At 37.5% G+C, this 18,208-nt stretch overlaps 1 protein-coding gene across 1 annotated transcript; it reads left to right on the forward strand.

Moving 5' to 3' along the window:
* The first annotated feature begins 4,617 nt into the window (after window positions 1-4,617).
* LOC140931166 (26S proteasome regulatory subunit 8) lies at window positions 4,618-17,852 on the forward strand. Its single transcript, XM_073380921.1, has 14 exons — window positions 4,618-4,750; window positions 7,355-7,426; window positions 9,306-9,375; window positions 9,535-9,632; window positions 10,293-10,349; window positions 10,723-10,791; window positions 11,144-11,242; window positions 11,714-11,776; window positions 12,533-12,696; window positions 13,046-13,122; window positions 13,748-13,923; window positions 14,639-14,749; window positions 15,578-15,664; window positions 16,378-17,852. Exons 1-14 carry the CDS (start codon window positions 4,619-4,621, stop codon window positions 16,429-16,431), a joined length of 1,329 nt encoding a protein of 442 aa, XP_073237022.1. The 5' UTR covers window position 4,618; the 3' UTR covers window positions 16,432-17,852.
* Window positions 17,853-18,208: the final 356 nt, after the last annotated feature.

Consider the following 18,208-nt stretch of genomic DNA (forward strand, 5'->3'; position numbering starts at 1 on the left):
AAATGAAACTTTTAACTTAGAAACTTCACTCTGATTTATTTTTTAATGAAGCACCTCATAATATCACAAAAAAAATCGAAAAAATTAACATAAAAATGATCTAAACTTTTTTAGCTGCTTATAAACCATGGCAAAAAAATGATATGGTCCATAGAAATGTTACTGAAGTTATGATATTTCTGTTTTTACTGTACACAGACTACACGAAAAGTAAATATACCCAACACACACAAGCGTTTTTAGGCAGTGCGAAAAGATATAGAGCGTTTCTTTAGAGTTGAGTTCTGGAGGACTGTTTGCTTGCCATTACGCTTGATTATCAAGAATTAATTTGATTCTCAAAGGATCTCAAAGCGGTCTCTATTGTAAGAGGAATATTGAACGAGAAAAAGTCGAGCTTTCTGGCTATAAATTCAGAGATTTTTCGGTTCACAACCTGGTTTACATAAAGGAAAATTACGTGAAGATCTTTTCGATCGCTGAAATAAAATGAACCCAGATATCCCAACGGTGAAAGCCAATCTTTAGGAAAAAATGATCAGTGAACATGGGCAGAAGGATCCAGAAAATTCTGAGGAGGGGGCGGAAGCGGGGGGGGGGGGGGGGGGTGTGATGAGCCACAATTGCAGTTAAAGATATTGTTTATTGATTGAAGAACTCATAGAAACACTCTTTTCTTTTTTCTATAATGAGCGTAAAATCTTACGAATTCAATCCTTGAGAAATAGTCTTTTGTTCCGAAGCAAACAAGCGAAACAATCTCAACGTAACTTGGGGAAAGAAATTTCTTTTTCAAGTTAAGCCCGTGTAGTTGCTTTCGCTGTTCCTTCAATTTAGATTCTATATTTAGCAGTTTTAGCCCCAAACTGCAAAGTTAGCCCAGTCAAGCACCGAGTCTCGTTTTTGCCCCTTGTGAAATCGTCCGAGCTCATTTTGAACCAAAAAAGCCAGAATCTTGGATGCCTTTCAGCTTGTGGGTCCCCAACTCAACTCAAGAAATCTGTACTATATTGGCCCAAATTAAAATAGCCGTATTAAAAGCTAATGGACCACTTATTTTACCCATCAAAAACAGTCAACTCAAATTCAACGCTAAAACCGTTAAACATTTTGATTTACAGTGTTGCAGTGGCCATACTAAAACCTCCAAACAGCTCCAGGTCTCGAACACCGATCATGTTGGGATCATAAAAGAGAAAAACTGTAAGTTAAATTAATTCACTGTAGTCATGTCCTCCATACCTGCTATCCATGCTATCCGCCTTATAACTTCTCCGAATGTTTTTTCTTTTTTCCACTCTTATAAACGCATGAGCCAACCGTTTTTAAGTACTTCAGGAGCACAAGCTAAGTGCGGCTGTATTTGAAGAGCGGCGATTTTTGTAAAGGAAATTGAAAGTCTCAAAACAAAGCAAACTCTCATAGATATATTTAAAATATTGATGATATAAACTGCACCTATATATTAGGCATCTATATCACTCAATTTGCTGTCGAAAATCATTTCGAAAGAAGTTGCAATTTTTCAACCTTGTCAAGACTTGCGGAAGTGTACGTTGTTAGTTTTCACTTAGTGAGAGGAAATGTGTAGCAGATGATTTTGCCATAAGCTCTCGTTGGAATTCCCGGATGGGTGAGACACGTTTTATACACAATGGACCGAAAAACAGCTTACTTTCTCTTCGAGATAATTGGGTACACATTTGCATCTATATTTGCTTTTGCATAATTTGACTGAGAGCCAAAAATGCCTATATAAGGAAAGTATGAAACGCTCTTGCTAAATAAAAAATTCTTTTGTGAGGCATTTGGGTAAGAGTTGAGTCGGAGTCCCTTTCGGCATTTGCAAGAAAACATTGGCCGGTCGCAAATATGGTCCCGGCTAACGGTGAAGCTTATTTCCACTCGAAGTGGAACGGAATTAGCCGTACTACCATCGTATGAGGATTTTTAGTACTTAACATAGAAAGAAAGCTATTCAGGGTGTTCAGGGTGTGTTTAGTTTAACAGATGGTATAGATATTTACCGGTCATTTTGGTTGGAATGGGAATACCGATAGGATTTCCATCTCAGTTTATTGTGCATGGCAGCCCCGGGGGGAGGGGGGGGGGCTACTCCCTATAATGACTTTATGGGAAGGCTTCGCTTGAAGGGTTACCTGTTTCATGCTTCTGGTATAACAAAGTTTAGGGATCTCACTAGTGAAAGGGTAGAGGAGTCTGTCATTTCGGTCTGTAAACTGGCCCAAAAAGGCTAACAGATTGATTTTGTCGCTGTACGGGGGAAAATGTCGAGTAAACGTTCTGGCTTTGTGATTTACCCAAGATTTGCTCATATTCAAAGTACAGTGAATTTATAGCAGTTATCGAAACTGGCATGCAAAGTTCTAAACTAGGAAACTATGTAAAAGGGGTACCATTTCTCAATAGAAGGTATACGAAAAGGGTACTTTTTCTGTCAAAAATGGTAGGGTTGGACCTCAGAGCGGACACTCCCCCTGTAAAACTTTGTTGAGAACCCCCTCCCCCCCCCCTCCGGGCACGACTTAGCTTGACTAACTCCAACGCTCAAGCAACTCTCCTCACTGACACATTTTACTTGTCACCTTTTGTGATATTTGTTTTTCTTCTTCTCCTTTTTACTTTGTTATTGTAATTCCTGTAAAGTTTATTTATAATATTTGTCAATAGTGCAAAACAACAAAAATTCTGAAAATCTGAAATTCTGAAATTTTGCGGTAGCTAATCACCGGAAGAACCTGTACCATCTGAATTGAGTTTTGAACCGTGTCTTTCAAGGTTAAATTCAAGACAAATGCATGGTGAAAGATCTCAGACTCCGAATCTCTTTGTGTAGCACTGAACAACATAGCTGTTTACAACTGAACGAATCAGCGGAGGAAAAATAAAGAGGCACAATTGATTTGTAACAAAAATTATTTTAAAATAAAAGTCCGATTAAAAGGCTCGTCGTTGGAAATCAAAACTTTTTTTTATATATATAAGATGCTTTTAATTTAATCTAATTTAACTTAACTTAATCCACATGTTTTCACGTAAATCGGACTCGAGAAAGGACTAGTAGGGAACACAAGAACCATATGAGCTATTTCACCCAATTTAAAATAGCAAAAAAAAATTGAAATTGTCAGGAGTGAAAAGTAATTAATACATTTAAACTGTTACTCATCATTTTAGACTGCGAGCAGTCTCTCTTTTTCTCAGAATTTTTGAGGTGGTGCTGGCACGAGAAACGAGGTATCGTGTATTGAGCCTTTTTCTTGACGGACTAAGGAAAAGGAGAGACTTTTCGCAGTTTAGATTAAAAACTGCACTGTGATTTTATACCGTCTATACTCAAGTAACATGTCGGCGATCAGGATCAAAGCCCCTAATCTTATTCTTATGATCCTATGAAAATCTTGACGCTCTGTAGCGCTTTTTTGAAGCAAGACAGGCTTAGGTCTTTAGTTCTTAGGTTCTTGGGTAAGTTATTCCATAAATAAGGAATTCTTTTATTTAAAAATGTTCCATTAACGGTTTTTACTAAATGTAATTTAAGTTTATCACTCAACCTCGTCCCCAGGTAGTCTGCTACACAGCCGTTTTTAGTGTCGTCACGCAACGCTCCTCCGTACAAGCCAGGGAAAAGTGCCGTGGGGACGAGGTTGTTTATTACTTTGAAAATGATCTTAGTCTCTTATCCGAGTAGAACTGAAAATAGGAGTCAAGGCTGGGGTTAGTTAATAACTAGCCAACGAATAAAATACTTTTATTAGAGCGAAAAAAGGCGTCTGCTCTGGTGGGCTATGGAATCTGCTCCACTAATCATTATTTCAAGAAGTTAAATAATGTATAAAAATCTTGATTAATTTATCTCTGCGATATTGTATATTGAATTACCACAAGGGTAGTGCATCGATTTCAGTGAGTTAATTTGTGGTTTGCCAGAGTTGTCGCCATTGCGACAAGTGAGCACTTAAACCGGCGCATCGACGATTCATAAGGTTTCGAGGACCAAGAAAAAGTGTCCCTTGTCCCTTCAATAGAGGTAACAAATACAAAGATTATGTGAACATTTTTTCTTGACCAAATTTTGTGTTCCCTGAATGGAGGTGTCTCTTGAAAGGTGTCCCAAAGGAGAGCTTGTACTGTAGATCTAATCGCCGGAGCCGCTCGTTGTAGCTTAGCTCTAGCCTGTATAGCAGGCGCCGGTTATCTATTTATTTAATTATTTATTTATTTTACAGGCCGCACGAGGGGAACGCTCTAAGGGGAGAGGAGCCTCCTCTCCTTTTCTCCCCTCGCGCGTCCTCGAGATTTCTTCCTTCGCCCCCAAAAAAGAAACCAGCGCCTGGTACGCAGGCTACTAAACTGGGGCAGGAGAGAGAACCCACTGATCGTTGGACTCCTTCTTCTAGATTTCAGCTCCAGGTCTCAAAGGTATAATCACGGTTGGATCGCTCAAGGGCCAGAGGGTCCAACTGCAAGTTTATTTATGCCTGGGAGAAAGACTTCTTGCCATATGCAAAATCTGAGAAGTACTGGGCTGGGTTATTTTTTTCCCAGAATGCTTTTCCCCATTCATGATCTAATCTCGCTCCGCATGGCATCATGGATGGGCTTCAAATTTTGTCAAAGTCATTCCAACATGGCGGCCGGAACGGCTGTAATGCATTTTCCCAGTCCGAGAAGCACCGTGAAGAAAGAAGAACCGGCTCGCAGAGTCCACAAGATCAAAGCAGATGAGGTGATAATAGATACTTTTGGTTAGGGGACAAACTGCAGGGCAATTTTGCGTTGAAAAACTTTAAAAGTTTGTCATGTGGTTGTACATGACGACATCTTTTGATCGAAAACCAAGACCTTTTTTGTAATGAGGTTCGGCGTAACACGCTATCTATTTCGGAGAATTATTACACTTAAAGAGTTTTTTTTCAGATACTTTTGACATCGAAAGTTAGATTGTAAGTTCTTTGAAAACTAAGTAACGTGATATAAATCTCATCTTGTGGGCCATAGTAATAGTTTTTGTCAGGAGATCTCTTTGCATTGTATGAAGTTGGTAGATCTTTTACTTCCTAATTAACCGTAGCTCATTGATTCTGTTTCTTCAAACAAGAGATAGCTTATTATTTACTTAATCATTATAGATTTTTAGATAATACTTTCGATCGGTGACAGTTTCCAGTGCTTTAAACTTACCGAATCATTGGTCCATTGTTTCAGAGTCTTGTACAGTATGAATGCTTACTTTACAAGTTTTTGCGCAGTTTAAGCTTCCCTTTTTTTAATTTCCTCATTATGTGTACCAGTTCAATGTCATGAATATACAGCTTTTTCTGTTTCACCAGTGGCTCTAAAAAGTTATTAGTTTAACTTTTTATACCATCTCATGCACAAGTGTTAATGTTGCAGCTGTTTCTCATGTGGTAACTGGTCATTTCGCCTCCAAGTCAAATGCCCTGGTTACTTAGCCCCCTATTTTCGAGTCATTTAGCATGCTTCAAATGTAATATTCCTCGTTCTATAAGCCATAAAGCAAAACAAGGGTGCTTCAAATATAACATTCCTCGTTCTTTAAGCCATAAACCAAAATAAGCACGCTTCAAATATAATTTTCCTCGTTCTAGAATAGGGGGCTAAGTAACCGGGGCGAAATGACATGGGGGCGAGATCACCCATAACCTCTTTTGTTCATAATCTTAAAAGCAGTACCCAACTTTAATCGAGTTTAACCCAACTTTTTTCAACTTTTATTTGTGATTATTTTTGCAATAAGTTTCTGATATTTGGCAATACATTTGTTGTGTCAAAATCAAATATAAATATTTATTTGATAAGAAAAACAAGACAACTGGTAATTAGGCCCTGTTTGGGTAAATTGCGACAAGTGACATGGCTGTAAGACTCAATGAAATGACGACAAATGCCACATAAAGATGGGTTGAATATCGACAGGGATGTGGCCTACTCCTCAAAATGTGAAAGAAACATGTTTGAAATGCAGACTAGGGTTAAATTTTTTAACCTAGGTTGATTCTTTATTTCCTTTGTCTCTTAGCCGTAATTATGAATTTATATGGACTTGGAGATAATTAATTAGGGTGTGGAGGCATGTAAGGCTTAGTGGTTAACACCTCAAACTCTGGATCTGGGGGTCCAGGGTTTAAGCCTCACCCCTCGCATTGTTTCCTTAGGCAAGGAACTTTAATCTTATTTGTCTCTCTTCACCCTAGCCTCCCAGGCAGGCGTTTTTAGGGGAGCTCATTTTTCATTCCTCCCCACAAACGCCTGCTCAACCAAAGACAACATTCCTTTCCCAAGCTTAGCCAATCACATTGTACTTTCCAAATTCTGGAAAGTTGACACTGGGAAGCTTTCTGACCTCTAATAAATGTTTTGATTCAGATTGGCAAAAATAAGATTTAGTCAAAATTTAGAATACTTCATGCACTGCATAACCTCAGCGTAGGAAAGAAAAGAAGGAAAACAGTTACTCTAGGGTCACGTTCAGTCGTGTTTAGCCTGTCAACACTTTATTGCACAATTGTTGATTGGTCACTTACCACGCAAATAAAACAATGGGAAAGGAATGTTGTTTTCGGTTGAGCAGGCGTTTGTGGGGAGGGATGAAAAACGATCTCCCCTAAAAACACCTGCGTGGGAAGCTATCTTCACCCAGGTGTATAAATGGGTACCAGCAACATACTGCTGGGAGGTAACCCTGTGATGGACTAGCATCCCATCCAGGGGGGAGTAGCAATACTCCTAGGCTTGCTCCATGCTACAGAAACTGGTATAAGCTCCGGCCATGTGGGCCTTTGGCTTGTGTGGGCTTATACCTTACTTAAGGAGATAACGGAAATTGAGAATCAACCTAGGTTAAAAAATTTTAACCTGAAAAAAAATTTGACCTGTGACATATATGTACCCTCCCCCCCCCCCCTCACCCCACCCCACTAAGAGGGCCTCGGTCTTCAGAGTTATCAAGTTTGTTTTCCTTTCATTCAGTCTTTCAAACTGAAAGTGAGAAAAAATGGGTTCTAGTTGTTCATCATTGGTGATGCAGCTCTAAAGCGAATTATTATTTTCTTTATTACAATCCCTCTTTCCTGGTGCCTTGTAAAGTATATGTTGTGGTTCAATTTTATCCTTGGTTTAAATTTTATTTTGTTTTGTTTTTGGGTATGGTAATTATTTGTATGGTAATGTATGATAATGAGTTTGAAACAAAAGAAAACAAAATTTAAACCAACGATAAAATTGAACCATAACATATATAATGTTGAAAACAAAATTTAGAATAAGAGCATCTTTTTTTAATTTCATCTTTTCCTCTTTTTTGTTGAAGATGGAAGTTGAAGAAGAGAAACAACATGAAGGAATCCAGCAATATTATATTACCAAGATAGAGGCACTCCAGGTATAATCAGCATTCATGAGCAATATATTGTTATACATTTTTATTCTTTTTTGTCTGTTTGTGCTGTAGTTTATATTTAAAGTTGTCCTTGGTATTATTATCATACATCTCTGATAACTGTGTTGTGGTTGTTAGTCTCAGAGAGTAATTATTGACATTTAAAACAAAACTAGATAATTATTCCAACCTCGCATTGCTAGTTTTTAGTTTTTGTCAGGTTACACAGTCAGCTGATGCACACATGCATTAGATACCATTTCTTAGCTGATTCCAATGTCACAAGACACATGTGAAACAGAAAGTGAGAAGCGTATCCAGAATACTGTAAACCAACCTTGAAGAGTTGCACTACTTACAAGCCGAAATTGTGATTATAAAACTTAAGCCATAATTTATCAGATCGCTCATTTTTTTATATACTATTGTGAATTCACTGGTGGATTTGTCGAGGGAAAGCTAAACATCGACAAATACTGCCGAATTCGAACATCAGTAGAGGTAAGAAATTACACAAAGTCTGAATCATTGTCGAAGGTTCAAGGTTAAGGAAGCTTGATTTTCCAAATATGTGTACACTTTTCGATTGATTTTCCAACTATATATAAATTTAATAACGCTTATTTGCTCGCCATTGTTTTTTATTCATTTCTCTAGTTATTTCGGTAAACGAAGGTGATTTCTCCCGCCCGGCGCCTATGTGTTTCTCACCTCTTCTGTTCATGTTTCTTTGGATACTGTTTTTATCCAAGTATGATAAAATAATGTAATAGGATAAGTAAAAGCTTGCTCAAGAAGGAGTTTCCAGTAAAAGATCGAGGATCAAATGAAACACTAGGCAGATTTCTAGATGTATCTGACACGTACATTTGATTTTGGGTTGATGTAAATGCTTCTCAAACTGGCAGGTCAGCGCAGTCCCACAGCTGACTGTGTCCCTTTAAGCAAACAGTGCAGAGTTGTATGAAAACATCAAGAATTAAAGGGAACATGGAACAGGTTCCCATATGACTTCTGATCTTAAGTTTAAGTCTCCCTTTGAGTTTCAATCATAATGCAAGGCAAATTGGAAGGAGAATTTAGTAAGCTATTAAAAGTCATAGAAGGTTTTATTCCAGCACTTGTTTACCAGTGATCAATACAAAAAAAAACACTAAGATGATCTTGAGTAGTGAAATAATGATAGTTAAATAATGATAATAATTATTATTATTACACACTGTATGCATTCAAGGACACAGACATTAAACAATTATTGGATGAGGTTGAGCATGATATCATGAATTATCAAAACCAAGGTTTGTGTTATCTGCCGAAGCCGAAGGCTGAGGCAGATAATACAGACACAAGGTTTTGATACTTCACGATATCATGCGAAAACCGAGTTCAATAATTGTTTTATTATACATTTTTTAAACAATAGGCAAAAGAAGACATTCAGCCATTCTGTCTCTGAGGAGAACACTCCAAGGGGCTTGGTAACCAGGCAGACATTGAACTTGACATGATAAATGCAATATCTGCAGCAGATATTGCATTTATCATGTCAAGTTCGCAAGCTATTGTGAATTGATTGAATGCTCTCGATCAATCAGATTTTCATACTGAGTCTGATGTATAATAAAAGAACTGATTGGTCCATCTTCTGAGTCAGAGCTCCATGATAAAAATGCTCCACAAATTCCTTTAATATTAAAATAATCTAAAGCTTGAACTAGAGATAACAAAAATCTTGTTAAACCTATAAAGTAAGTCTATTGTTAGTTTAATGTCTTGTCTTCGTAATGTTATTGTACATGTTTTCTGAGTTTTATCAGCTGCTTTGTTGGTGTTACACAAAACAAATGACTATTGATAAAACTGACTCCTTTTTCCCTTACAGATGGTTGTGACAGAAGAAATCAAGAACTTGAGAAGGCTTGAGGCCCAGAGAAATGAGCTTAACGCTAAAGGTAAGTTCTTTACTACTCTCTTTGAAGACAGAAGTTAAAACTCATAAACTTAATAATAACAGCAGTTTTATTTCATAAGTATAAGTATTTGCAGTTGCTTGGGGTTTGAGTTTTCTTCCTTGTATTAATATTAACAATTTATCTTGCATTATTTTATAGTGCGAATGTTGAGAGAGGAGCTGCAGTTGCTGCAAGAGCAAGGGTCGTATGTTGGTGAGGTGGTCAAACCAATGGACAAGAAAAAAGTTTTAGTAAAGGTATGTCTAACTTATGACACAGCTTTAAAGCAACTGGGAGGAAGTAAATGTCTGATTTTGTATGTTAACGGGTGGAACGTACATGTATTAAATACCAGTAGTCGGCCTGCCATTATTGAAGGGTGTTTCAGTGTCTTGAGACATATTTTGAGGGATGTTTTGCAGGAAAGACTTCTGCATTTCTGGCGCAGAAATTTCATGCTGATGATGTTATTCAATTCTTACAAAATACATGTGTAATCCGATAGTTATTAGTTTCCAGATGTTAATTTACATGTATTAAAATTTCTGTTTCTCCCCACCTAATACAAGAAAATTTTGAGTTCTTCTGAGAACTAGCACAGTGAAACCAGAATGCTTCTTTTAAAGAAGAGTATATTCCCACAGTACATGTAATTACTTTTTTAGGTAAATCAGGGTTCGCACAGTCTTAAAAAGTCCTTGAATTCTAGGGGGAGCCCTTGAAAAGTCCCTAAATTTCTGTGTCCTTGAAAAGTCCTTGAATTTTCTTCAACTTTGAATGAAGTGACCTGGAGAGGTTTTTTTTTCATGCTGTATTAGCCTAAATAATTACTGTCAGTATATCATAATCAGCAGAGTCTTCTGTTAAGAACTGTTGGCTCAACTTACATGTTAATGATTTTGTTTTGCTTCCGACAGGTTCATCCGGAAGGGAAGTTTGTAGTTGATCTTGATAAGTCAATTGACATGTCTGAGGTGAGTCAAAGATAATAATGCATCATTATTGGGAAGTGAACACTGGGGCCTATGGAAAGACTTTTAACTTTTTTTTTATGGTCACAAAAGCAATAGATAAATTAGATAAATAAACAAAAATTGTATTATTTGCCAGCTTAGGGTCAGTCCAACGCAGTGAGCAAGGTGTTGACAATGCTGACCAAGGCCACAGACTGAGGTCAGCATTTTCAAGGCCGTGACATCATAATTTTCATAATCTGGGTCTTTTAGCTGGCAAAGAACATATCCATGCGTGTATACATGTATGATAGGCAAGTGACCAGACAATTGATAAGTTTAAGGGATTGACATATTATTGGATTGTGATCAACTGTATGTTTTCCCTTTTCAGGTTACACCAAACTGCAGAGTAGCACTAAGAAATGACAGTTACACTCTTCACAAGATACTGCCCAACAAGGTTTGAAATATTTCTCAATTACCATATTTTTGAGTAGTAAGGTGTATTGCTGCTGTGCCTAATAACTAAAATAATATGGTACATGTAGGTAAACTATGATACATTGTACTCTGTACATGTTTTCTCATTGGCTAAGGACCAATGGTAAATTTTCATCTTGAGAACTACATGTATCCCCAATATGTTCTTATAATGTACTTGTAGGAAGATTCCTGTATTATATAATTACGGGTATAAGGAGTAATTGGATTGTAAGTAGTAGTACTAAATAATAACTTTAGTATGTTATTAGCCAAGAGTATTAAACTGTAGTTCGGAAAAGAAAACAACAGTGATATTGGTAACATTTTAGGTGGACCCTCTTGTCAGTTTGATGATGGTTGAGAAGGTTCCTGATTCCACTTATGAGATGGTGGGTGGACTAGACAAACAGATCAAAGAAATCAAAGAGGTATGTTGTAAAGAAACATTGGCCCATGCCAAGATCTTTTTCTGTGAGCTTCCAGGTGAGCCACACGCCAATCTTTGGGTCTCCTTTAGTTTCTTGGGTGTCCTTTTCCTATTTACGTGTGGGCATTACAGTCTTGATTTTTGTGTCAGGATGACTTGGAGTGGCCAGCAGTATCTTTATAACTCAATTTAAAATTGTCACACACCTATTGCGTCATTCTAATTGCACTAAGTTTTAAAATCCAATTTTGGAGTTCCTTATGAAACCCAAGTGTCCGATATTATTTTCGCAACTGTCTGCGTTAATTAAGATTTCCTGGTCACCTTTAATACTTCATAGGATCACTGGGATGCCCTGATGCAATGCCCTGCCAACTTATCCATGAAGATGTCTGTACACTGTAACTATGCTTTGGTTTTATGAGAATGGCAAGGAGCTAACCATGTAAGATAATGTTTTTCTTTCCTATAGGTCATTGAACTTCCTGTAAAACACCCTGAGCTTTTTGAAGCCCTTGGGATTGATCAGCCAAAGGTATGATTATTTTATTTTATCAACCACTCAGCATTATTTATTGGCATTTCAGTTGCATAAATGAAGCAGCCTACATCAGATAAACTGATAGCTTATGACTGTTACATCAAAGGTTGATGCAGAACTGTGTATTGCACACATCAGAGGTTTCTCTGCTCTGGTTCAATTTTATCGTTTGTCTAAATTTTATTTTCTTTTGTTGCAGACTCATTATCATACATAACCTTTCCCAAAAACAATGGAAAACAAAATGAAAACTAAGGATGAAATTGAAATACATGTGTAATGTACAGCATCTGCATGTATACATTGTGGTGTGTTTTTGCCCACAAAAAAGATTTTGATACCTTTGACCATAATATTCTGCTAGACAAGCTCAACGTCTACAGCTTTCATGGATTAATCAACCAATGGTTTTCCTCATATCTCAATAACCGGACCCCAACTACTCAAATTGCTGATCACATATCAAATAAAGCCACAATCAAGTTTGGAGTTCCTCAAAAGTTCCGTTTTAGGTCCTCTTCCCTTTTTGCTGTATGTTAATGATATCCACCAGTGCTCTACTAAACTTACATTGTATCTCTTCGCTGATGATACAAATATACTTTTTGCTGAAAAAAAAACTTGAAAGTTCTTGAAACGGTAGTCAATAATGAATTTTGCTAACTCTACGACTGGTTAACATCTAATAAGCTAACCCCATTAGTAAATTCAACTTTGTAATCTTTCATCCTAAACAACTGTTTCTTCCAGGGAGTATTACTGTATGGTCCACCAGGTACAGGCAAGACACTGCTTGCCCGAGCTGTAGCACACCACACTGAGTGCACATTCATTAGAGTTTCTGGATCTGAACTGGTGCAGAAATTTATTGGTGAAGGAGCTAGGATGGTTCGAGAACTGTTTGTTATGGCAAGGTAAAAAAAAAAAATAGAGAGAAGTCGTTACATCGCTTTGCTTTGGTAGCAAAATTCTGGATCTTAACAAACGGTGGTCCTGCAAATATGGCAGAAAAAGAATTCAAAAAAACAAAAAGTGGACATTGGTGACTTTTCTGTGCATAATTACACGGAGGAACAAAACAGTAGCCTATACTTTTTTGGAATTCAATTTTTTTTTTTCGAGCCCTGCAAATACATGCAAAGGAATTATTTACTACAGTAGTCTCTGTTCTTTATCTTGTTATTGTACCTGTGTCTTCAAACAGCTTGTGAACCTCTTCACAATAATTAATTTTGAAATGTTGTTTTTATTAATTCTTTATAGGGAACATGCACCCTCCATCATTTTCATGGATGAGATTGATTCTATTGGGTCTTCAAGATTAGAAGGAGGGTCAGGAGGTAAGATATGGCTGTTTGTTTGTTTGTTTTTATTTATTTACCAAATGTTATCTCTTGGTTATTACTTACATCAGCAATAAGAGGTACATGTACTGTCCACGTAGTTCCTAGGTGTTGCTGCAGAGCATTGAATATTTTTTGTAGAGTCTTGAGTGAGAGAGGGTGGAAAATGATTAGTCAAATCAATTTATCCATTTAATCATTAATTTAGTTATCAGCAGCATACTGCCCTCTGATCTAGCCTATCACCTTTAAGGCATAATCACAGCACTGGTGGAAAACAAGCAGTCTAATGCAGATGTTTGTGTTTTAAGCCAGCAATCTTTTTTCCCTTTCACATACAATGTATGCTGTAGTTATCCACAACAACTTTGTAGAGCTTGTGGAAGCCAAGTTTCTGTTTTGCAAACAACATAAGTATCCAGTTAGAATGGTTAGCACTCATGTAGTCATTAATTGTATTGTATTGTAATTGCAGACGGGAAGAAAAAACTTTTTCCCTTTCACATATGCTATGGTTATCCATAAGAACTTTGCAGACCTTTTAAAAGCTTAGGTACTATTTTCCAGACAAATTTCCGGTTTGAAATGTTGACATTTAAGTGGATATTTGTTTGTGAAACAGGTGACAGTGAGGTACAAAGAACCATGTTGGAATTGCTAAACCAACTTGATGGGTTTGAAGCAACTAAGAACATCAAGGTTGTGATGGCAACAAACCGCATAGACATCTTGGATTCTGCTCTTTTGCGACCAGGACGTATTGACAGAAAGATTGAATTCCCGCCCCCAAATGAAGAGGTGAGGCTATGAGGATCTTTGAATTTATTGCCACATTAGTGGTGCTTTCAGTTTTGTCAGGTGTAACTTGTGCTGACCTCCAAGATAGTGCAGTTGTGCAGTAAAAAGTAATGCAAAAAACATGCGAGGGCCCTTCCTCAAGTGACACACGCCTTATTTTCTCTACATCCTTACTATCTGAGATCCTGCGTGGCACAGGCTAGAATTGTGCAAGCTTTTGGGCTCCATCTACAGTACGTTTTGCTGGATAAATTAATTTTAAAACACTACTTGTCTACGTCATGATAGGAGTGCTTGAAATTGTAATTCCAAACTTTAAAAGTTTATTGTTGGGACAATTTCCCCAGAACACCCTTCTCAGGCCAACCCCCAGTGGAAAGGTAGCCTGTTCACAGACCCTCTATTTTCTCTTCAAAGTCCGTTGAGCGCGCGTGATAAAATATAAACCGCAGGGATTTATTGACCACCAGTGCAAGCGGGTAGTTGTGGGGGAAGAAGAAATTTTGAAAAGAACAAAAAGTAAAATAAAACAACTTCTGTGTACAGGCTAGTGGAAAGGGGTAACTTGCAGTTTGTTGAGTGCCCTGAATTTTGTCGAAAATTGGTGTTTGTGCTTAAACAACTTCAATTTTGTTTTTTTGCATTTTGTTTTTTATGAAGCAAAAGAAATTAATTCTTACGCAGTTCTTCATGTCATTCTTAATTACTTGCACAGGCCAGATTGGATATCCTGAAGATTCACTCCAGAAAGATGAATTTAACCAGAGGTATCAATCTCAGAAAGATTGCTGAACTTATGCCTGGTTCATCAGGGGCTGAAGTCAAGGTACAAATTAATGCCACCCTTTCATGTGTTTTTCTGTAATCATGTAAAATGTTGAGTAGTCAATGAGTGAGAATATCTGTCTGTCTGTTAGTATGTCACTCTAGAAGTTGGTGACTCACTTAGTGAGTTGCTGTAGTTGGTTGAAGTTGAAAGAGTTGAGATTGACTTGAGATTGACTTGTGGAACAAGTTTGATAAACTAAGTACAATCTCTAACCTAAAGGACCTGGATTATGAGGTTCTTTCTTCAGTATAGTGCCTTACTGCTATGTCACAGCTTAACTGGCATAGATGTGGAAGTTGTAATGTCACGTCCTCATTCCCACTGACAGTAGTATAGGACATGGTGGTACAAACTCATTTTCACAAATCATACACAAAAAACCAGTAGCTGAACTGGCAGTTCAACTACAAGTTCAACTGCCAGTTCAACTGTTGGTTTTATGTGTATGACTTGTGAAAATGAGCTTGTACCACCATGTCCTATACTACTACTGACCCTCTCATAGCAACCTGTGTGGTAAGCATTTGAGAGGGAGTGGGAAGGTGGACAATAGGAAAAAAAATGGTGCATTCTTTATGTTTTTGCCCATCCATTTTTCTCCTTTCCTCTCCCCTGTAGCATACTTGCCATGGATGCTCACTCCTCATGGCAGGGAGAATTTCAACAAGTTAGGTGTTGTATGATGTTGACAAATCAACATAAGGATCAACTCAATAAGTTTGTAGCATTTGTGCCTGAATAGCTCATTAATTTATGGTAGCATGTTTTGTTTATGGCTTACATATCAGAAATGAGAATTTCGAAGTGGATCTGTGATATTTTTAGGGTGTTTGCACGGAAGCTGGTATGTATGCCCTGAGAGAAAGAAGAGTTCATGTTACACAGGAAGACTTTGAAATGGCAGTGACAAAGGTAGGCCACCGGTGCAGTAAACTCTTACTGAATGGATCACACCAAATATTAAAATACTGCGTGCTAGTTAACGTCATCATAAACGTTTTTGAATCTGGATAATTGCTAATATCTAAATGCATCATTCTAGTGCTGTCAGGTCCTTGAAGATACTGCGGCCTCTTCCTCGCAGAAAATTGCAGTAAACATTCACAACAGTCACCAGGCTCCAGTTGTTCAAAAGGTTGATAACGCTATCCTTTGGAGAAATCTCTATCCAGTGGATAGCGCAGTTGGTTTCCCTAAAACTTATCCGCTGGATAGTGACTTATTCGGTGGATAGTGCTATCCAGCTTTTGAACAACTGGGTGTAGTATATTAAGTCTAAGAAATTCGTTCCATTTCTTACTGTATAAAGCCTGGGAAGAGTTGCTCGAAAGACTATGAGTTCGAACCCAGAGTTACGTGTAGTTACCATGACAATCGCATTGTAACCTTGACCTTTATAAAAGCGGTGGCTTCTCATAACCTATATTTTTGTCCTGGTCTGTTTTTATTGGTTCTGTATCAATTTTACCATAACAGTGCCATAAATACATTTGTTTATGGTGTTTAGGTCAGCGTGTTCTTTCATTTTGTCAAGTCTTAGCTGTATTATCTAGCACTGAGGTTAAAAGTGATCCATTTTCATGTATCCTAAACCTAAAAGTTCTTTTTTATCTTCATATTCATAGGTGATGCAGAAAGATTCAGAGAAAAATATGTCCATCAAGAAACTCTGGAAGTAAAAATCCTGGCTTCAAGTTACAATCATACACGTTAAAATAACAATTGATTTTCTATACCCCACTGCCTGCTATTATTTTTAATTGTAATGTCGGTCTATCAAACACCCAGATAAAAGGCATTAGAAAAGAAATGCGACTCTGATAATCTTCACAAGGGATGGCCCGCATGTTTGGGATAGACTCCCATCAAGGATTGGTTGTACAAAATATTTAAGATAGCGTCTTTGCACACCTTTCCTAGGATCCAAGAAGGACACACTATTTTGTCATAGATTAGCATAAGAGACTTCTAAGATCTGCTAAACTGTCATTGTTGAAAAGTTCCATTTAAGATTGCAGATTACTTCTAAAGTGTGTTAAAGTTAAGGGTGCGTTTAAAATTTCCCATAAGTTTAAGGGTCTGGGACTCTTATAACTGGAAACATTTCGTTTTAGTAAGTAATTAGTACGCGTAGATGATTGTTAGAATCGCTTTTGCATTTTGTACATGTAGAGAATTGTCGCATGCTTAATCAGAGTCAGTTAATATAATTAAACATAAAAACTCGTCTCTCTGACATAATTATGTCAGCAACATGTTTAGCAGCCTTTGTTATTCGGTGATCTTGTTTCCCTCCTTTTTGTGAACAATTCTCTATTTTTTGCTTGTTATTTTATTTTTCAACATACGTTGACTGAAGTAGAACTGAACTCAAACTAATTGAAAAATTGGCTAGTACTCAATCACATCTGTGAAAAAAAACCTGATTAAACGACATTTTGGTATTTCACTATTTATCGGTAAAATAGGTCGCAAGAAGGTGACCATACTTAAGGATGCTTCGCATATGAACTATAACATGTTTTAGACATGTTGTGTATAGTATGTATATGAAAGTAAACAAGCCAATGACTGATTAATTGTAGGGGGAATGGAAAGGTTATCACTAGGAACAAATGTGGGAACAAGTTATCCCAAGGGTAAAAAAGAGGGGGGTCAGCCCCCACGGCTTTAACTACCCTTTTCTTTAGGCCAGTGAAGTAAAAGTATGCGTTTTTCGATCTGTCATAACGCAACTTGGAACAGTTATTTCAGGAAAAGTTGCTAAGTATTAAGGAGTCTTTTGTTCGTTAATATGGCATCAATGACTTGGCAAAGTTAAGATGGCTAATACTACTAAATGTTATGACAAACAATTTCCTTGTAGTTTGGTCTTAGCCTGAGAGCAAGCTATCCATTTTTGGCAAGCGAAGCGAGCCATCAGGAAACGTGCCAACGAGCTTTGCGTCTCCTATCAAGTGCTGCTGGCGAAGCTTGCTCGCAGGCTAGTTGGTTTTACCTTGACTGCTTTGGAAAGTTTAAACTGTTTATTGGTTTACTTGCTGGTTGGCTGCAGTAGTCAAGGAAAACAAAACTGATGAATAAATGAGACTTTCTTTTACGTCGTCTGCGATCTTTCATTGGTCTCGTATTCTCCATTATGAAAATACTACGGTTGGGTTCCTTTTTGCCATTCCTTTTTCGGATTTAGACATTCCAGATTGTTTACATTTTCGTGCTAGCCGGACCAAAAATTTGTTCCATACAGTAGCAGGCTGCTACACTGATCTTCGCAATTTCATCGCATCGTATTTTTATTTCTTTGCTCTAGCGTCTTCTCGTGGAGCAATGGAAAGAAAGGTACCTCTTTAAGGAGTAACGGTTCAAAATGGGACTCGTAAACTTAAAATTTGCTGGAATTTGAACCACAGCAATCTCAGAAGACAACTACGAAACCTCAAATGCTGAGAGGCACGC

The sequence above is a fragment of the Porites lutea genome, chromosome 3 (assembly GCF_958299795.1).
Source record: "Porites lutea chromosome 3, jaPorLute2.1, whole genome shotgun sequence".
In the NCBI taxonomy this organism is placed as follows: domain Eukaryota; kingdom Metazoa; phylum Cnidaria; class Anthozoa; order Scleractinia; family Poritidae; genus Porites; species Porites lutea.